Source organism: Arabidopsis thaliana, chromosome 5, assembly GCF_000001735.4.
Source record: "Arabidopsis thaliana chromosome 5, partial sequence".
Classification (NCBI taxonomy): domain Eukaryota; kingdom Viridiplantae; phylum Streptophyta; class Magnoliopsida; order Brassicales; family Brassicaceae; genus Arabidopsis; species Arabidopsis thaliana.
In genome coordinates, this window is record NC_003076.8 from 26269774 (window position 1) to 26285445 (window position 15672).

Genomic DNA, 15672 nt, shown 5'->3' on the forward strand with positions numbered 1-15672 from the left:
AACATAAGTAATAAAAAAATCCATGAAATTAAGAAACAATTGTAATGGTTGAATCTTTTAGGGAAGCTCGAGAAGAAAAATTCCCTCTCTAAAACATATTATTCCAAAAAATTAGGTTTATGTACACAAAAGAAACAGAGAAATAGTATCTATAAGGAAAAGAAAATGAATCAAATGAATTGTTGTTCAATTAAACAATGGAGTAGGACTAAGGAATTATTTGGTCGTGTAGAAGAAGAAAAATGATAAAAATGTCTTCAAAAATTAGGCGAGAGTAGAGTTCTCTGTTTTGCTTTCCAATTTATCTTCTTCGACCTCATCGTCTTCACTTACTTCATTAGACCTATCCACACTATTCATAAATATCCCTACACACAAACAATTAAACAAACAAATTTACTAAGCTATACCAAAAGATTATGAGATGAGTGAAAAAAAATAAAAACAATTTGAGTCCTTACCAATTCCCCATATAATAGCTGCGAGGAAGAGGATTGAAGTAATGATAAGTGTTGATTTTCTCCAATTTTTTAAATGATCCTGCAAAACAATTGAGAGGGTTAATAAATCTAATCCTAAAAAGTAAAACTAATTTGTTTCAAGTCATTAATGATGAATGCAAACCTGCATTTTCCCATAAAGTGGAGAAGAAGGAACATCGCCTAAGATATGGATCAAAACAGTTGAAGAAGCCATTGACAATGGTCTCAAGTTTGGTCTCACGCAATGGAGACACACAAAGTTAACCGGAGCCTGCACAAGAAAGCAAAATGACATTCGGATCAAACAAGTCGAAAAAAAAGAAACAGAGATTAGCTTTTTGGCAAAATACTTGAGATTTGATTATGTTACCTGTGGTGCAAAGATTAGAATTTCTCCCACTGCGAATAAAGCGATGAAGGCATACATATTCTTCATCAAGAAAGCAGTGAAACAAAACGCTGCGCCGAGTAAAGTTGATGCAGCTAGTAACTGTACAAGATCAATTAAGAGGTAATCAGAAAAAACGGAGCACTCATAGTAACTAAGAGGTGTTTAGTGAGTTCTTTATTACCTTGAAGGTGTTTGAAAGAGTAGCGTTTATGCGATCAAGCACATAGCTTCCACCTAATGTTCCAATTATTCCGCATATGATTGTAAGTCCTCCAAAAATCATGTCCGCGTTTTTCATTTTGTAGATACCAAAACCGGCTTTTGGTCCCCAATATGAGTAAGCTCCAATCACAAAGTTGTAGGTGATGTAACCAAGAACATTTACAATAAATACTTTCTCGCTGAAAAGAGCCTTTAAGTCTTTTCCAAATAGGACAACCAGGTTCTTGGATCTGCCCCAAAAAGAAGTATATTAGTATATATAGTTGTCTTTTACATAGACAGTAACAAAGAAGAGAGGATAGCGAAACTCACTTGGGGGTTTTGGTTTTAATTTGTGAAGCTTCTGCATCTGTAGGAGCAACCGTTTCAATAGATGTAGAGGGTTTCTTAGAATCCTTATCAGCAAAACCTATACGCAAAGAAGAGGGACATTTTAGTCAAAAATTGGCAAAACATCCAGAAGGGATTATGCAATGTTGATTAAAAAGTATCTAGTATCACCTTTTAGCTGCTGCGGTGGTTTGATACAGAAGGACAAAATGACGAAGACAGCCATTGCGATTGCCTCTATGTAAAACGCCCAACGCCATCCTAAATGGTTTCCAATCTGAACAGGTAAAGCAAATAGATTATAAAAACATTTTCCTCAGAAGCAAAAAACTTGCACCCATAGAAAGAGTTAAGCAAACTTACGTATCCACCAAACACATAGCCTAGAGCAACTCCTGCTGGTATACACATGTAGAACAGTCCAAGCCAGAAATTTTTCTGGAAAGAAAGACAAAAAAAACAATCAGAAGTAAGTAAACTAGCAAAAAATTAAGACTAATAACAACAGAATTGAAAACTAACCCTTGCAACAGGAGCACTATCATCGATATAAGGTGCTGCAAGACTAATAAAGGAAGCCTCACCAACCCCAACAAACCTATAGGCAAAGTTACAAAAGAAAAGATTGTTAGTTAATATACAGAAACCAGAGTGAAAAAGGCGAAAACATGGAATTTTAAATAAAGCACTCACATTCTGAAAACAGCAATCATCCAGAAGTTGTAGGAAAACCCGCAACCGATAACAGCAATAGTCCAAACAGTTAATCCAACACCGATTAGTTTAAAAGGGTTGAATCTGCAAGAAAGTATAGAAAGACAGAGATAATCAAAACATTGATTCTTAAGTACACACCAAAAAACAAGAACACAAATATATGAAACTGTTGATAAAAATTAAACCTTTTTGACAATCCAGCGAATATTGGAGAAGCCACAAGAAGTCCAACCATAAACGCAGATGACAAAAGACCATCTTCAAAGTTAGTTAAGTTAAACTCTCCCCTGTATCAACAGACACACACAAAGTCTAAGTCTTTCTCATAAAACTATAAACATAATTATTCTCAAAATCAAAATTCAGAACAAAAAAACTTACTGAATTCCAGTTCCTGCAGAGCAAACCCCTTTGGCATCACATACTTTTGAGCTTCCATTAACACCATTACTCGCGATCACTCCTCGATCAACGTAATTTATCAAGTTAATGATACACAAGATTGTCACGAATCTACAACATAAAAAGCCCTCAAGAGTTAGAATCGCTTAGTCAAAAAAAAAACACAAAGCTAGGCAAATCACTTATCTAAACATGACACAACCCTAAAACACGAAATCTTTGCCTTACTTTTTGGAAATCTAAATTCACCCAATTCATAGATTTTGTTTTGTCATACAATCACGCTTAAATCGTTTTCACAAACCAGAGAGAGAGAGAAAGAGATCACAATCGTCATCAACTTCCAAAACCCACCAAAGAAATAAACAAAAGTTCCGATTTTTTTACCTTCCCGGAGTCAAAAATCGTTTTTTAGTCGCCGGCGGAGCTTCTTCTTTAGCCGGAGAATCTCTCTGGCCAACTCTCGTCATTATCTCTGTCTTTCGCTGTCAGATTCAATAACACTCTGTCTTTCTTTAGTAAAAAGGAACAAAATTTTGATAAATACAGAGAGAGACCTTCTCTGAATCCGATTCCTGTTTTGATTTGGGTATATCTTTTACTTCTGACGAACTGTTATTTCAATACTCTGATTTATCCGAATTTTAATTCTATTTTATCACTTTAATAACAAAAATCAAAACAATATCTTCTTGTTAACAAAAAATAAGGTGTACAATAATTTTCCTTTGACCAAAAACAAAAAAAAAAGTGTAATTTCCTTTTTTCTTAACAACATAAAATCTATTTTTAATTAATTCAGGAATCCAAATTTGTTAGTTGGAAAAACATTTAAGTAGATACAACTATTCTCACTAAACACAAGGACACAATTTTTTTTTTTAATGTGAAAATATGATAAATAATCATTCATCTTGTTCATCATTGTGTATTTTCATAGGTTCTTAATGGAAGTATATGCAGAGACGTGAAGGTCACAACACAAGTCTTTCTCCATTGAGTTGTCCATTCCAAAGGGAGCAAAAAACAACTTGTCCCTAGATTTCAAGAAAGGAGATTTCAATTATTATGCAGTGATTGATGGTATTGAGATAACTTGAAGTGTCAGTAACTTACTTGTGGATAGCTAAAGTTGGTTCGAGACCAGGGATTGAGCTATGTGAGGATGACATTATTACAACTTTGTTGGAGTAGACAACACCGCCCTAAGTAAAGAAATGTGAGAACAAGAATATGTAACTTGGAGATAATTCTTGTGTGTTATTGTCTTCCACTTACCTTCAAAATATTAACAAAATGTGGATTTGTGTTATCTTGTAAGCGATCAAGACGGTGAAGTTCAGCTGGATCGAGCCCACATAGCTCCAATTTTTCAGGAGGTACAAGACCCTAAAAAGCACAAGCACAAGAAGTTCTTTGTCAATTTTGCCAATGTAGACTGTAGAGTGTATAAAGTAGTATAAAGGGAAAAAGCAAAGTGGCATGCCTTGTCAAAGTCTTGGCATGTCAAGAGTATTCTAGTACCTTCAAGTCCCTACAAAGTTTGCAAAGAGATGGCAATAAGAAAACTATGAGGTGAACAAACGCTGAAAGTTTGAAGAGGTGTTTTACCTGATTAACAAAAACATCCCAAAACAACGGTCCAACTATTGCAGTTTGCCAGTTGTGAATGTGTAAAACATCAGGCTGCTTTCCAGATTTTGCAATGTAATCCAATGAAGCACGAGAGAAGTATGCAAATCTGATTTTGTTCTCAGATAACACATATAAACCAAACCAGTCTGAAAACAAATGTAGATTCAAGCTCAACTATATCAAATTGAAGTACTGACCTATCAAAATCGTCCTGATACCCGTATACTTTATCACGGCTAAACATTGACGAGTAATACACTGGTTGAATAAGTGTCACTCCTATTCCAGAGACAACTCTGCATAAACAAGGTTCTCTTTGCCTTAAATTTAGGAAGAAATGGAATGTTTTGACAATATTTTACCAATTCTTCTTTTACAAACACTGAAAAATATCAACATTATAAGAAGAATAACTTGCAACAGCTCACTCACCCGTTCCATATTCGGTTTGCATGCAGCTGGCCATCAAAATAAGAATATGCATCGGCTTCGATTTCACGAAGCCCTTCAATTTCGTCCAAATCAAGTGTAGAATATCTGTTAATGAATATAGTTAATAAGACTCTACTTCACAGTTGATATTATAAAGTATATTTTTCTGAAGGATTTGACTCATACTTTGGCAATATAACTTCAACCATGTAACCCTCTTCTTGGAGTGCACAAGACAATCCTGTTATATATGAGGCCAAAGGTCCAACAGAAACTAATGGAGCCATTTCGGTGCAAATATGAATCACATGGAGACCATTCCTGGAATCAATTGACAAATACAAGTCAAAACATAAATTAAAAAAATGTGAAATAAGCTTGAAGATAAAGTCCACTAGAATTTTCACCTTTTGCCTTTATTTGTGAACCGTCTAAGTTCTGCTAGAATTTCGGCATCTCCTTGTTGCAGGACATCAAGAGGAAATACAGAGATGTTCGCTTCATGCTCTTTAACCAGCTTTCTCATGGATGAAGCTTCTTCAATGTTAACTAGTCCATTGATAACCATAGAATCAATACGGAGAAGCAACTCCCAGAATAGAGACGACTTATCTGCTTATAACATGGTACAAGATAAGCTTCAGGGTTCAAAAGACTAGTATCACATCGCTCACTTGAATACAAATCATCAAAAACTATAGAGACTATTCAAAAAAATGAGACCTTTCTTGATTACAATCTGACTTTCTGCCTCCAATTGGTTTATCCTCTCTAACAATTCCTCTTTATCTTTCTTTAGCTGTTCTAACTCGTCAACTGCAGCTAGGCGTTGTTTGTTTAAGATCATTATATCTAATCACACAACAAAGACGACACAATCCAATCGGGTGAGTTAACTTTCAGAATATGAAACCGAAACAAATAGCAACCAATTTTGTTTTTACTTTTTTGAGCTTCTCTAAAGAGGTTCCATATGTCCTTATGTTTTGCTTCTTTTGTAATAGAAGATTGTCCAAGACTTTTCTGTGAACTAAACTAGTTACATTCTGCTAGAAAATCAGAGAAGATAGCAAACTTCAAACCAAAGAAGAGTAACCTGAGAATTGTCAAACTCTTCATGCCCTTCTGATCTGGAATCGAAAAGAATCCAGTTTAATTACAGAGAAGCAAAATCAATTCTTGCAACACAAAATATTCTTCTACACAAACCAGAAAGATTGAGAAAGGTTCACTCTAGATAAGCAATGATTTCATGAAATTAACTAAATTCTGTAAAATGCTACACTAATATTACTATCAACCTGAAGAATTCGGATCGAACAGAGCAGAAAGAGAAATCTCACGAAGGAGACGAAACTCAAAACCTCAAACAATGAAGCGCGTGAGACTTTCGATGCCTAGGGTTCACTATATGGACTTTAGAGGATGACCCACGAAGCGACAGATTCCATATCGTCGGAAGATTCGCCGTTGCTTGCATCGTTTGGAAAAGTTTCAATCTTCGCCGGCAAAATTTACCGGGAACGACAAAATAGAAAACAGCCGGTAATAATAAATGGAGCTTAAATAAATAGAAAACACGAAAACGCCCCATCATTATTAGAATCTTTAACATTAAACCTAGATACTATCTTTACTCTAAAATTGCACCCTATAAAAGGACAAATATAAGCCACACAGAAACTATATGGAAATTCGGTATTTACCACTACAATATTTTTAAAAATATACCCCAATATTATTGTTACTCTCAAAACTCACCTTACAATGTTTTTTTTTTTTGGTCGAGAGAGGGAAGACCCCATAATTTATTAAATAAAAGTAACCCAAAAATACATAAAAAAAACATAGTAAGTTAATTTTCTTAAGTGTTTAAAGACCTCATACTATGAACCGAATATTATGTTCAACTAGTTTACATATATTTAAATTTTAATATTTTTGTTTTAAAATATTATATATTTAAAAATATAAAATTTTACTTAAAAAATCAAAAACCTTAAAATAGTGGTATAAAATATAAATTTTAAAATATGTTTAAATAAAATTATAAGTGTTTAAAATTTATATGTGTAAAACATGTTGAACCTAGAACACCTTTTAATCACCTTTTACTATGAACCTAGAACACAATGTGTATTAAAAATATACAAATTTTTAAAAAACAAATCAATAAAAATATAAGTGTTACAATATTTATTTATGTGTAAAACATGTTGAACCTAAAACACCTCTTAAGGACCTCATACTATCGACGGGATGTTATGTCCAATTAGTTTACACATACAGTATTTAAATTTTAATACTTAAAAACATAAATATAATATATATTTAAAATATTACTTTAAAAATCAAAAACCTTAAAATAGTGGTATTAAAAAAAATATATATATTTTTAAATAAAATCATAAGTGTTAAAATTTATATATGTATAAAATTTATTGAACCTAGAACACCTCTTAAGTACCTCTTACTATGGACAAGATGTTATGTCCAACTAGTTTACACATATTTAAATTTTAACATTTAAAAGCAAAAATATTATATATTTAAAAATAAAAAATATTTTTATCTAAAATATTAGTTAAAAAATCGAAAACCTTAAAATAGTAGTAATTTAATTTTTAAATAAAAACATAAGTGTTAAAAATTTATATGTGTAAAACATATTGAACCTAGAACACCTCTAAAAGACCTCATACTATGGACGGGATGTTGTGTCCAATTAGTTTACACATATTTAAAATTTAACACTTAAAAACAAAAATATTATGTATATTTTAAAAAATAAAACATTTTATCTAAAATATTACTTAAAAATCAAAACAAAAATTAAATAGTGCATAAAATACAAATTTAAAAACAATTTTAAATAAAAAGAATAAGTGTTAAAAATTTATATGTGCAAAACATATTAAACCTAAAACACCTCTTAAAGACCTCATATTATGGACGGGATAATGTATCTAATAGTTTACACATATTTAAAATTTAACACTAAAAAATCTATTAAAAACAAAAATTAAAACAATTTATTTAAAAAAATATTTGTGAAAACCTTGTGATTAGTTTTAAATCAGAAAAATCAGAACGGAAAAACATAAAATCTTTTTTTTCTTTTTAAAATCAAAATCATAATCTTTATTAAAAAAGAAAAAGGGTAGTAAAGTAATATACCTAAAAGTCGTGATATACTCAGGCGGCGACTCGTGCTTGTTCTGAAACTTGAAACCACAAACGAGAGCGTCTTCGTGTTTTCTTTCGCCATCCTCTTAGTTCCTCGTTGTCTCCGGTGAAAGCATCTCGGTGGCTAGATCATTATCCGGTGAACTGAAATCTATTTTGTTTTGGACGGTAGACGACGGCCGTGGATTGAAGGAGATTATCATTCAATCTATGAAACGATGATATGCTTTAATTTCGGCTCCGATCAGTCTGAAATCTTACGGATGTTGCATCGGCTTTTGCTTGGATCATCGTCGTCGGCTTCTACTTGGATCATCATCATCGATCGGAATCCACAGAGTTTATGTATAAAGAGAGAGTTTTGATTTGTCTCTGAAGGAAGAAGATGAGAAAGAAAGAAATAGAGAGAGTTTTGATTTGTCTCTCAAGGAAGAATTAGAAGAAGCGTTGTTGAGACTGCGTGAGAGCGTCTCTCATCTATTTATTTATAAGGGGAGCAAAGAGGTTCAAAAGAAACAAGGAAATTGCTAATCACAATTAACAACGGTCACAATCACATAATATTTGACAAGATAAACTTAACGGTCACATAATATTTGACAAGAAACACTTAACGGTCACATAAAGATTTCCTTTTTTCCTTGGATGGCTTTTCATGAGTTTGTTTCCTTTGTTTGTTAGTTGTTACTGTGAGAGAATCTGATGAGTTTAATTAAAGTGAAGAATTCACTCATTGCATGATCCGATCCTCAAAAGTATGTATACTAACCACAACAATCATGATTGTCCATCAAATTTGTCTTTTTTTAATGTTCTTTTGTCAAGCGGCCCACAAACCCACCAGCTTGCCCCAATAAGCATCATCACAGGGCGGGCTTGAACTCTACATATGTCCATAAAATATCGGGCTTGCGGGTTGGCCCGCGAAACAAATAGAATTTGATGGAACCTTCTGCTTCGTCTAGAGGATCTCAAACTACTACAGTACTCTAATTTTCAACTAAACCTAAAACTCTTCAGACTTCAGAGGATTTCATACCAAAATTTCGATTCTAAGTTAAATTGTTACCATCCTGTTCATACATTCATCAATTTTTCAATGTGGTATCATCCTTTTCTTTCTAGTGTAAATCTGTTTTGATTGATTCTAGCTTTCATTAGTTGTCTATTGGATGTAGAAGGTGCGATACTGTTGTAAAAGAGACACAAACTCAATCTGACACCATTAGGTATAAGTAAATCCTGCAAATGGAAAGTGACTTACGAGTGGTAATAAATATAATGTTCAGAACATGTTTCCTCTCTAATTCTCTCTGTTTTCCCAATATTTAAAATACAGTTTCGCAAGTATTGAAAGTGTTTTAAAAAGTGATCATACATAGTAAGAGTAACTCGTAGAGAGAGATAAGTTATGGGAACTGACTGTATCAAATTAGTTGGACCATGTTTTATGTCCGTGATGGTCGGACTCAGAAACAGAGTGGTGATGTGAAGATGACATGTTTATGGTCCCATTTTCACTTTTATTGGGTCGTGTTTCACCTTTCAAATGAACCACTAGAAAATTGAAGCAACTTTTTTTTTTCAAACCAAAGGAAAAAAGATGACTTTGTTAAGACCTTTGTCTTGGTTTTTTTTGCTTCATCAAGCGTCGCTTTCGCAACATGTTCTCTCTATTATTACATGATTTCAAAACAAGCAAAACATATCACTGCCTAATTCTTAACTTTGTGCTTCAGTCTTTCCATAAATAATAGTTAACTTTCAAATTCCTAAATGTACTAAAATCAACTATGGTTGTTGAGCTTTATTATTCTTCCGTTTAATCTTGGTTCGAAAGAAAAAAGATATGGTATAATCATTCCATTCATATACGTATTACTAATCATAGTTATCTTTTTGGTGAGTAAAGAGATTTGAATCAAGATTGTGTGTTGGTAATAAGAATCCTTATAGAGATGTGCATTTAAGGAGACAGAAAGGAACACAGCACGAGACGATGCGGTTAGAGAATAAACAAAACAAAAAGAAACTTGGTAATGGATACAACGTGATTCCATCGTTAAACAACTTTGCTTTTGGCTTTGGATTCTTCTCTATTTTAACTCTTAACCCAATGTTATCTCATTATCCTTCATCTCAATCTATTTTTCTATTTACTTAAATTTGAGTTTTCAAGACACTTTTTAAAAAAATGAAAAAGGGTTAGAAATAGAGAAGAGAGTAAGAAAGAAGTGTAAAATCAAATAAACGAATCTCATTAAGCACCTACTTCCCACATCTTTCTTAAAGTTTCTTACATAAAGCTCCCTTCACACGTGCTTACCAAATCAGATTGTCAATAATTCTTGCTCAATAATTTTTCGAAATTTATTTGAATTTATCTAATAAAAATACATTGTTTGAGTATGATATTTTGCTTAAGAAGGTTGATTATTCTCCCTATCAAAGTCTAAAAAGAAGATTACAAAACAATTGTATGGTTAAATTCATATAAATTTGTGACTAGTATTTTAATATTTACATATATACAAATACTTATAGATGAAACGAGAATGCAGAAATGATTATAGATAGATCAGTGACAGTGAACTGTAGCAACCGGCAAAGAAACCTCGTTAGCTGGACACACGATTACGATCATGCCCCCAGTCTCCTCTGTCCAGACGGCTGCATTAATAACAACGAGCTAGAGGGTGTTTTCGTCTTTTCGATACTTATCCCAAAACCGACAATCTCTGGTTTGGACTCGAAGGCTGATTTGGTCAATTCATAGCAACCGAACGAGCAGTCCATTCAAGTCCAAAGAGCTCCTTAGTGGTAAAAGATGTAATTACGTAGATGTTCCATGGTCAAGAATGTATTCAGTCAAAATAAATATTTGACCAAAACTTTCGGTTAATTTCCTACCACCAGCAAAATTATAACTTTTTCTAATAATTATCAATCATTTTCAATCTCTTTTAATTTTCTTTTTCACTTTTTTTTATTAATTAAAGTCAATTCACACTATACAAAAAGAAGGAAGTCTAAATATTTTTTTACTTTCATGTTGCTTTTCTAACTTTTATATTTTGCTCTTCTCAACAGATTTTGCTGGTTTTTGTATTAGAAATATTATTATGTTTCCAGAAATGAATTTTTTATATGTCGTCTGGATTCGTATATATATATTGGAAAGTGAAATTAATTCATTTGATTTTTTTCTTTGATATATCGACCAAATCAAATAAATACGACCCCATTGTGGCATTGTTAATGCAAAAAGGCACAAGTACAAAAAAAACATAATAATTCACTATTTTATTTACAGACACATGGGCCCAATTCATACGGCCCAATTACCATAAACCTCTCTTTTAAAGAGTGGGTTCCACAGTGGTAAACTTTTTGACTATCCATTGGAATGATTGCATCTGGACCGTTCATCTACATTAATTATTGGGTTTTTTCGCTTTAAAGCATCAATTAACTTATTACGTATAGGATTAGATTACCAATAACGATCTTTTTAGCTTTTGTCGTTTTCCGATAAAACCATACGATTAAGAATATGACCTCTTGTATCTTTTGAGGGATTTTAGTTAATCTTTCTACATTTATTTTGTTGGATGCTCATACAATTATCCTGTGTCTCTCAAAATAAAACAAAAATTACTCTATTTATTAGTACATTACACATGATTATTTAGAAAATGTATATTGTGGTCATATGAAATGAGAAATTAAAGGAAATTTGTCAATACTTGAGAACATCACCATTCAAATGTTTCAAGAACAACATGACTCCAAAACAAAATAAATGAACCTTTCCCTAATAATAGTATATTCTCCATCGTACAAAGTTCTAAATAATACAATATTCATTTCGTCAAAGCATATGATGTGTTGGAATCAGAATTATCTGCAAATGTTTGAATTTCAAATGTTAGTATCAGGCTATTTTTACTGTTTTATCAAATATCGTTTCTTCTGCAATCTATCACTTGATTGTTTTATCAAATCAGCACTAGTATTATTGATTTTGTAATTTGTGTTTGTCTACCTCCAATTACTTTTTAGTGTTATGATTAGTAATGTAATAAAATCACAAATCTGACGTGGCACCTATATACAATTCCAAAAACAAGTGGAACGAATATAAAACAAATTCACACCTTCCTCATCTTCTTCTTCGTCTTCACTTACCTTCTCTCTACACTCACACCATCTCACAACCCTAATCTCTCCCACACAAGAGAGATAGAGAGAAACAATGAAACTTTTTCTTCTCCTTCTTTTTCTTCTCCACATTTCTCATACCTTCACCGCAAGCCGACCAATCTCCGAGTTCCGTGCTCTCCTCTCACTCAAAACCTCTCTCACCGGCGCCGGAGATGACAAAAACTCGCCTCTCTCTTCCTGGAAAGTCTCAACAAGCTTCTGTACATGGATTGGTGTCACGTGCGATGTATCTCGCCGTCACGTGACTTCTCTTGATCTCTCCGGTCTCAACCTCTCCGGTACTCTTTCCCCAGATGTTTCTCATTTACGTCTTCTTCAGAATCTATCACTCGCTGAAAATCTAATCTCCGGTCCGATTCCGCCGGAAATCTCGAGCCTTTCCGGTCTTCGTCACTTAAATCTCTCGAACAATGTCTTCAACGGTTCGTTTCCCGATGAGATTTCTTCTGGATTGGTGAATCTCCGAGTTCTTGATGTCTACAACAACAATCTAACCGGAGATTTACCGGTTTCCGTCACCAATCTGACTCAGCTCCGGCACCTTCACCTCGGTGGTAACTACTTCGCTGGAAAGATCCCGCCTTCGTACGGAAGCTGGCCAGTTATTGAGTATCTAGCGGTTTCCGGCAACGAGCTTGTCGGGAAAATCCCTCCAGAGATCGGAAACCTAACGACTCTCCGGGAGCTTTACATCGGCTACTACAACGCTTTCGAAGACGGTCTTCCTCCAGAGATCGGAAATCTATCGGAGCTAGTCAGATTCGACGGAGCTAATTGCGGATTAACCGGTGAGATTCCGCCGGAGATTGGGAAGCTTCAGAAACTCGATACGCTTTTCTTGCAAGTGAATGTCTTCTCCGGTCCATTAACTTGGGAGCTAGGAACGCTATCGAGTTTAAAATCAATGGATTTGTCTAACAACATGTTCACCGGAGAGATTCCAGCGAGTTTCGCAGAGTTGAAGAATCTCACGCTTTTGAATCTCTTCCGTAACAAACTTCACGGCGAGATACCGGAGTTCATCGGAGATTTGCCGGAGCTTGAAGTGTTACAGCTTTGGGAGAACAATTTCACCGGAAGCATCCCGCAGAAATTAGGAGAAAACGGTAAACTAAATCTCGTCGATCTCTCTTCCAATAAGCTGACCGGAACTTTACCGCCGAACATGTGCTCCGGTAACAAGTTAGAAACTTTAATCACTCTTGGAAACTTTCTCTTTGGTTCAATCCCTGATTCTCTTGGTAAATGTGAGTCTTTGACCCGGATCCGAATGGGTGAGAATTTCCTGAACGGGTCAATCCCAAAAGGACTATTCGGATTACCCAAATTAACTCAAGTGGAGCTCCAAGATAATTATCTCTCCGGAGAGTTACCAGTCGCCGGAGGTGTCTCTGTTAATCTTGGTCAGATCAGTTTATCAAACAACCAGCTCTCAGGTCCATTACCTCCGGCGATCGGGAACTTCACCGGCGTTCAGAAACTTCTTCTTGATGGAAACAAGTTCCAAGGTCCTATTCCTTCAGAGGTAGGGAAGCTTCAGCAGCTCTCGAAGATTGATTTCAGCCACAACTTGTTCTCCGGTCGAATCGCGCCGGAGATTAGTCGTTGCAAGCTCTTAACGTTTGTTGATCTGAGCAGAAACGAGCTCTCCGGTGAAATCCCAAATGAGATCACTGCTATGAAGATATTGAATTACTTGAACCTGTCGAGAAACCATCTGGTTGGATCAATCCCTGGTTCAATCTCGTCAATGCAGAGCTTAACATCTCTTGATTTCTCTTACAACAACCTCTCCGGTTTAGTTCCGGGAACAGGACAATTCAGTTACTTCAACTACACATCGTTCTTGGGTAATCCTGATCTCTGTGGTCCTTATCTTGGTCCTTGTAAAGACGGTGTTGCTAAAGGAGGTCACCAGAGTCATAGTAAAGGACCTTTATCAGCTTCTATGAAGTTATTGCTTGTTCTTGGACTACTTGTTTGTTCGATTGCGTTCGCGGTAGTAGCCATAATCAAAGCTAGATCATTGAAAAAGGCGAGTGAGTCACGGGCTTGGAGGTTAACAGCTTTCCAGAGACTAGACTTCACGTGTGACGATGTCTTGGATTCTCTCAAAGAAGACAACATTATAGGCAAAGGAGGAGCTGGTATTGTCTATAAAGGCGTAATGCCTAATGGTGATCTAGTCGCGGTTAAAAGACTCGCTGCAATGTCTCGTGGATCTTCCCATGATCACGGCTTCAACGCAGAGATTCAAACCTTAGGAAGGATAAGACACAGACACATAGTGAGGCTTCTCGGATTTTGCTCAAACCACGAGACGAATCTACTTGTCTATGAGTACATGCCTAATGGTAGTCTCGGTGAGGTGCTTCACGGTAAGAAAGGAGGACACTTGCATTGGGACACACGTTACAAGATTGCTCTTGAAGCTGCTAAAGGACTCTGTTACCTTCATCACGATTGTTCTCCATTGATCGTTCACAGAGATGTCAAATCAAACAACATCCTCCTTGATTCAAACTTTGAAGCTCATGTTGCTGACTTTGGTCTCGCTAAATTCCTTCAAGATTCCGGTACTTCTGAATGTATGTCTGCAATCGCTGGCTCTTACGGCTACATAGCTCCAGGTACTAAAATCTTCAAAAAAAGTTTCTAACTTTACAATCTCTTGCTCTGTTTTTCTCTTTAAAGTTTCTAACTTTACTATCTTTTGCTCTGTTTTGGTGTTTGTGTAGAGTATGCGTATACGTTGAAGGTAGATGAGAAGAGCGATGTGTATAGTTTCGGTGTGGTTCTTTTGGAACTCGTCACCGGAAGAAAACCTGTCGGAGAATTTGGAGACGGTGTCGATATAGTGCAATGGGTTCGTAAAATGACTGATTCGAACAAGGATTCGGTTCTGAAAGTATTGGATCCGAGACTTTCTTCGATTCCGATTCATGAAGTGACGCACGTCTTCTATGTAGCGATGCTCTGTGTAGAAGAACAAGCTGTTGAGAGGCCGACTATGAGAGAAGTTGTTCAGATTCTCACTGAGATCCCGAAGTTGCCACCGTCGAAGGATCAGCCGATGACGGAATCAGCGCCGGAGAGTGAGCTTTCGCCGAAGTCTGGTGTTCAAAGTCCGCCGGATCTACTCAATCTATGAGAGTTTTCTGATTCACGGCGGTTAATTTAGGGTACCGGTATAAGGGGTAAATTTGTCTTTTCATAAATGTTATTAGCGATGAGATTTGGTTGTTAATTTACTTTAATCCCTCTTAGTACGGTTTGTGCTTTGGTCCGGTTTAGTAGGTTTTTTTTTGAAAGAAGGTTGTTTAAACTCTTTTTAAGTGTGTTTCATTTTCCTTTTTTATGTTTTTAATCGGTATTCGGCTTTATTTAGTTTGTAATTTGTGTTAATGAAAATGTACAGTTGGTTTTTTTTTGAAGGAATTTCAAAATATCTTGAAAAGAGTGAAATGTGTAATGTGAACACTCTTGCATGTCTTGCTATAGAGTCACGCATCTGCAACTGATATGAACGATCACCTTCTTTATTGTTTTTAGGTATTTGACTTTGTTACAAAGATTCAAATGTAGCTACTAACACCTGCAATAACCTGAAAGAAATTTCATCAAACAGAAATTATATTTGATCTCCATCAA

General features: G+C 35.1%; 3 protein-coding genes and 1 long non-coding RNA gene across 16 annotated transcripts; 2 read left to right on the plus strand and 2 right to left on the minus strand.

The window, feature by feature from the left end:
• Positions 1–34: 34 nt before the first annotated feature.
• AT5G65687 (Major facilitator superfamily protein) lies at positions 35–3227 on the minus strand. The gene is made up of 13 exons (NM_148164.5): positions 2932–3227; positions 2524–2655; positions 2328–2429; positions 2119–2223; positions 1948–2023; positions 1789–1863; positions 1597–1702; positions 1408–1504; positions 1055–1325; positions 853–972; positions 625–753; positions 462–540; positions 35–368 (listed from the first exon to the last, which is right to left on the minus strand). Exons 1-13 carry the CDS (start codon positions 3012–3014, stop codon positions 265–267), a joined length of 1479 nt encoding a protein of 492 aa, NP_680469.1. The 5' UTR covers positions 3015–3227; the 3' UTR covers positions 35–264.
• A 33-nt stretch (positions 3228–3260) lies between these two features.
• On the minus strand, positions 3261–8339 carry AT5G65685 (UDP-Glycosyltransferase superfamily protein). Of its 12 annotated transcripts, none has more exons than NM_001345706.1 (14): positions 7789–8339; positions 5976–6084; positions 5708–5741; positions 5556–5634; positions 5335–5463; positions 5019–5223; positions 4798–4932; positions 4612–4716; positions 4377–4475; positions 4156–4285; positions 4031–4078; positions 3823–3933; positions 3661–3749; positions 3315–3581 (listed from the first exon to the last, which is right to left on the minus strand). In NM_001345706.1, exons 1-14 carry the CDS (start codon positions 7877–7879, stop codon positions 3479–3481), a joined length of 1467 nt encoding a protein of 488 aa, NP_001329966.1. In that variant the 5' UTR covers positions 7880–8339; the 3' UTR covers positions 3315–3478. The 12 variants fall into 12 exon arrangements, with proteins under 12 accessions (NP_001329962.1, NP_001329960.1, NP_001329958.1 ...); NM_001203694.1 differs by lacking the exon at positions 7789–8339 and adding an exon at positions 5913–5949 and having other exon boundaries at positions 3359–3581; positions 6046–6146; NM_001345709.1 differs by lacking the exon at positions 7789–8339 and having other exon boundaries at positions 3261–3581; positions 5976–6833.
• On the plus strand, positions 7847–8534 carry AT5G09435. Its single transcript, NR_143210.1, has one exon. It is a non-coding gene; the product is annotated as an other RNA (long non-coding RNA).
• Positions 8535–11868: 3334 nt separating this feature from the next.
• Positions 11869–15640, plus strand: BAM1 (Leucine-rich receptor-like protein kinase family protein). 2 transcript variants are annotated; one of them, NM_001203695.1, is made up of 3 exons: positions 11938–14651; positions 14760–15192; positions 15319–15640. In NM_001203695.1, the coding sequence occupies exons 1-2, from the start codon at positions 12053–12055 to the stop codon at positions 15170–15172; spliced, it is 3012 nt and encodes a 1003-aa protein (NP_001190624.1). In that variant the 5' UTR covers positions 11938–12052; the 3' UTR covers positions 15173–15192; positions 15319–15640. The 2 variants fall into 2 exon arrangements, with proteins under 2 accessions (NP_201371.1, NP_001190624.1); NM_125967.5 differs by having other exon boundaries at positions 11869–14651; positions 14760–15548.
• Positions 15641–15672: the final 32 nt, after the last annotated feature.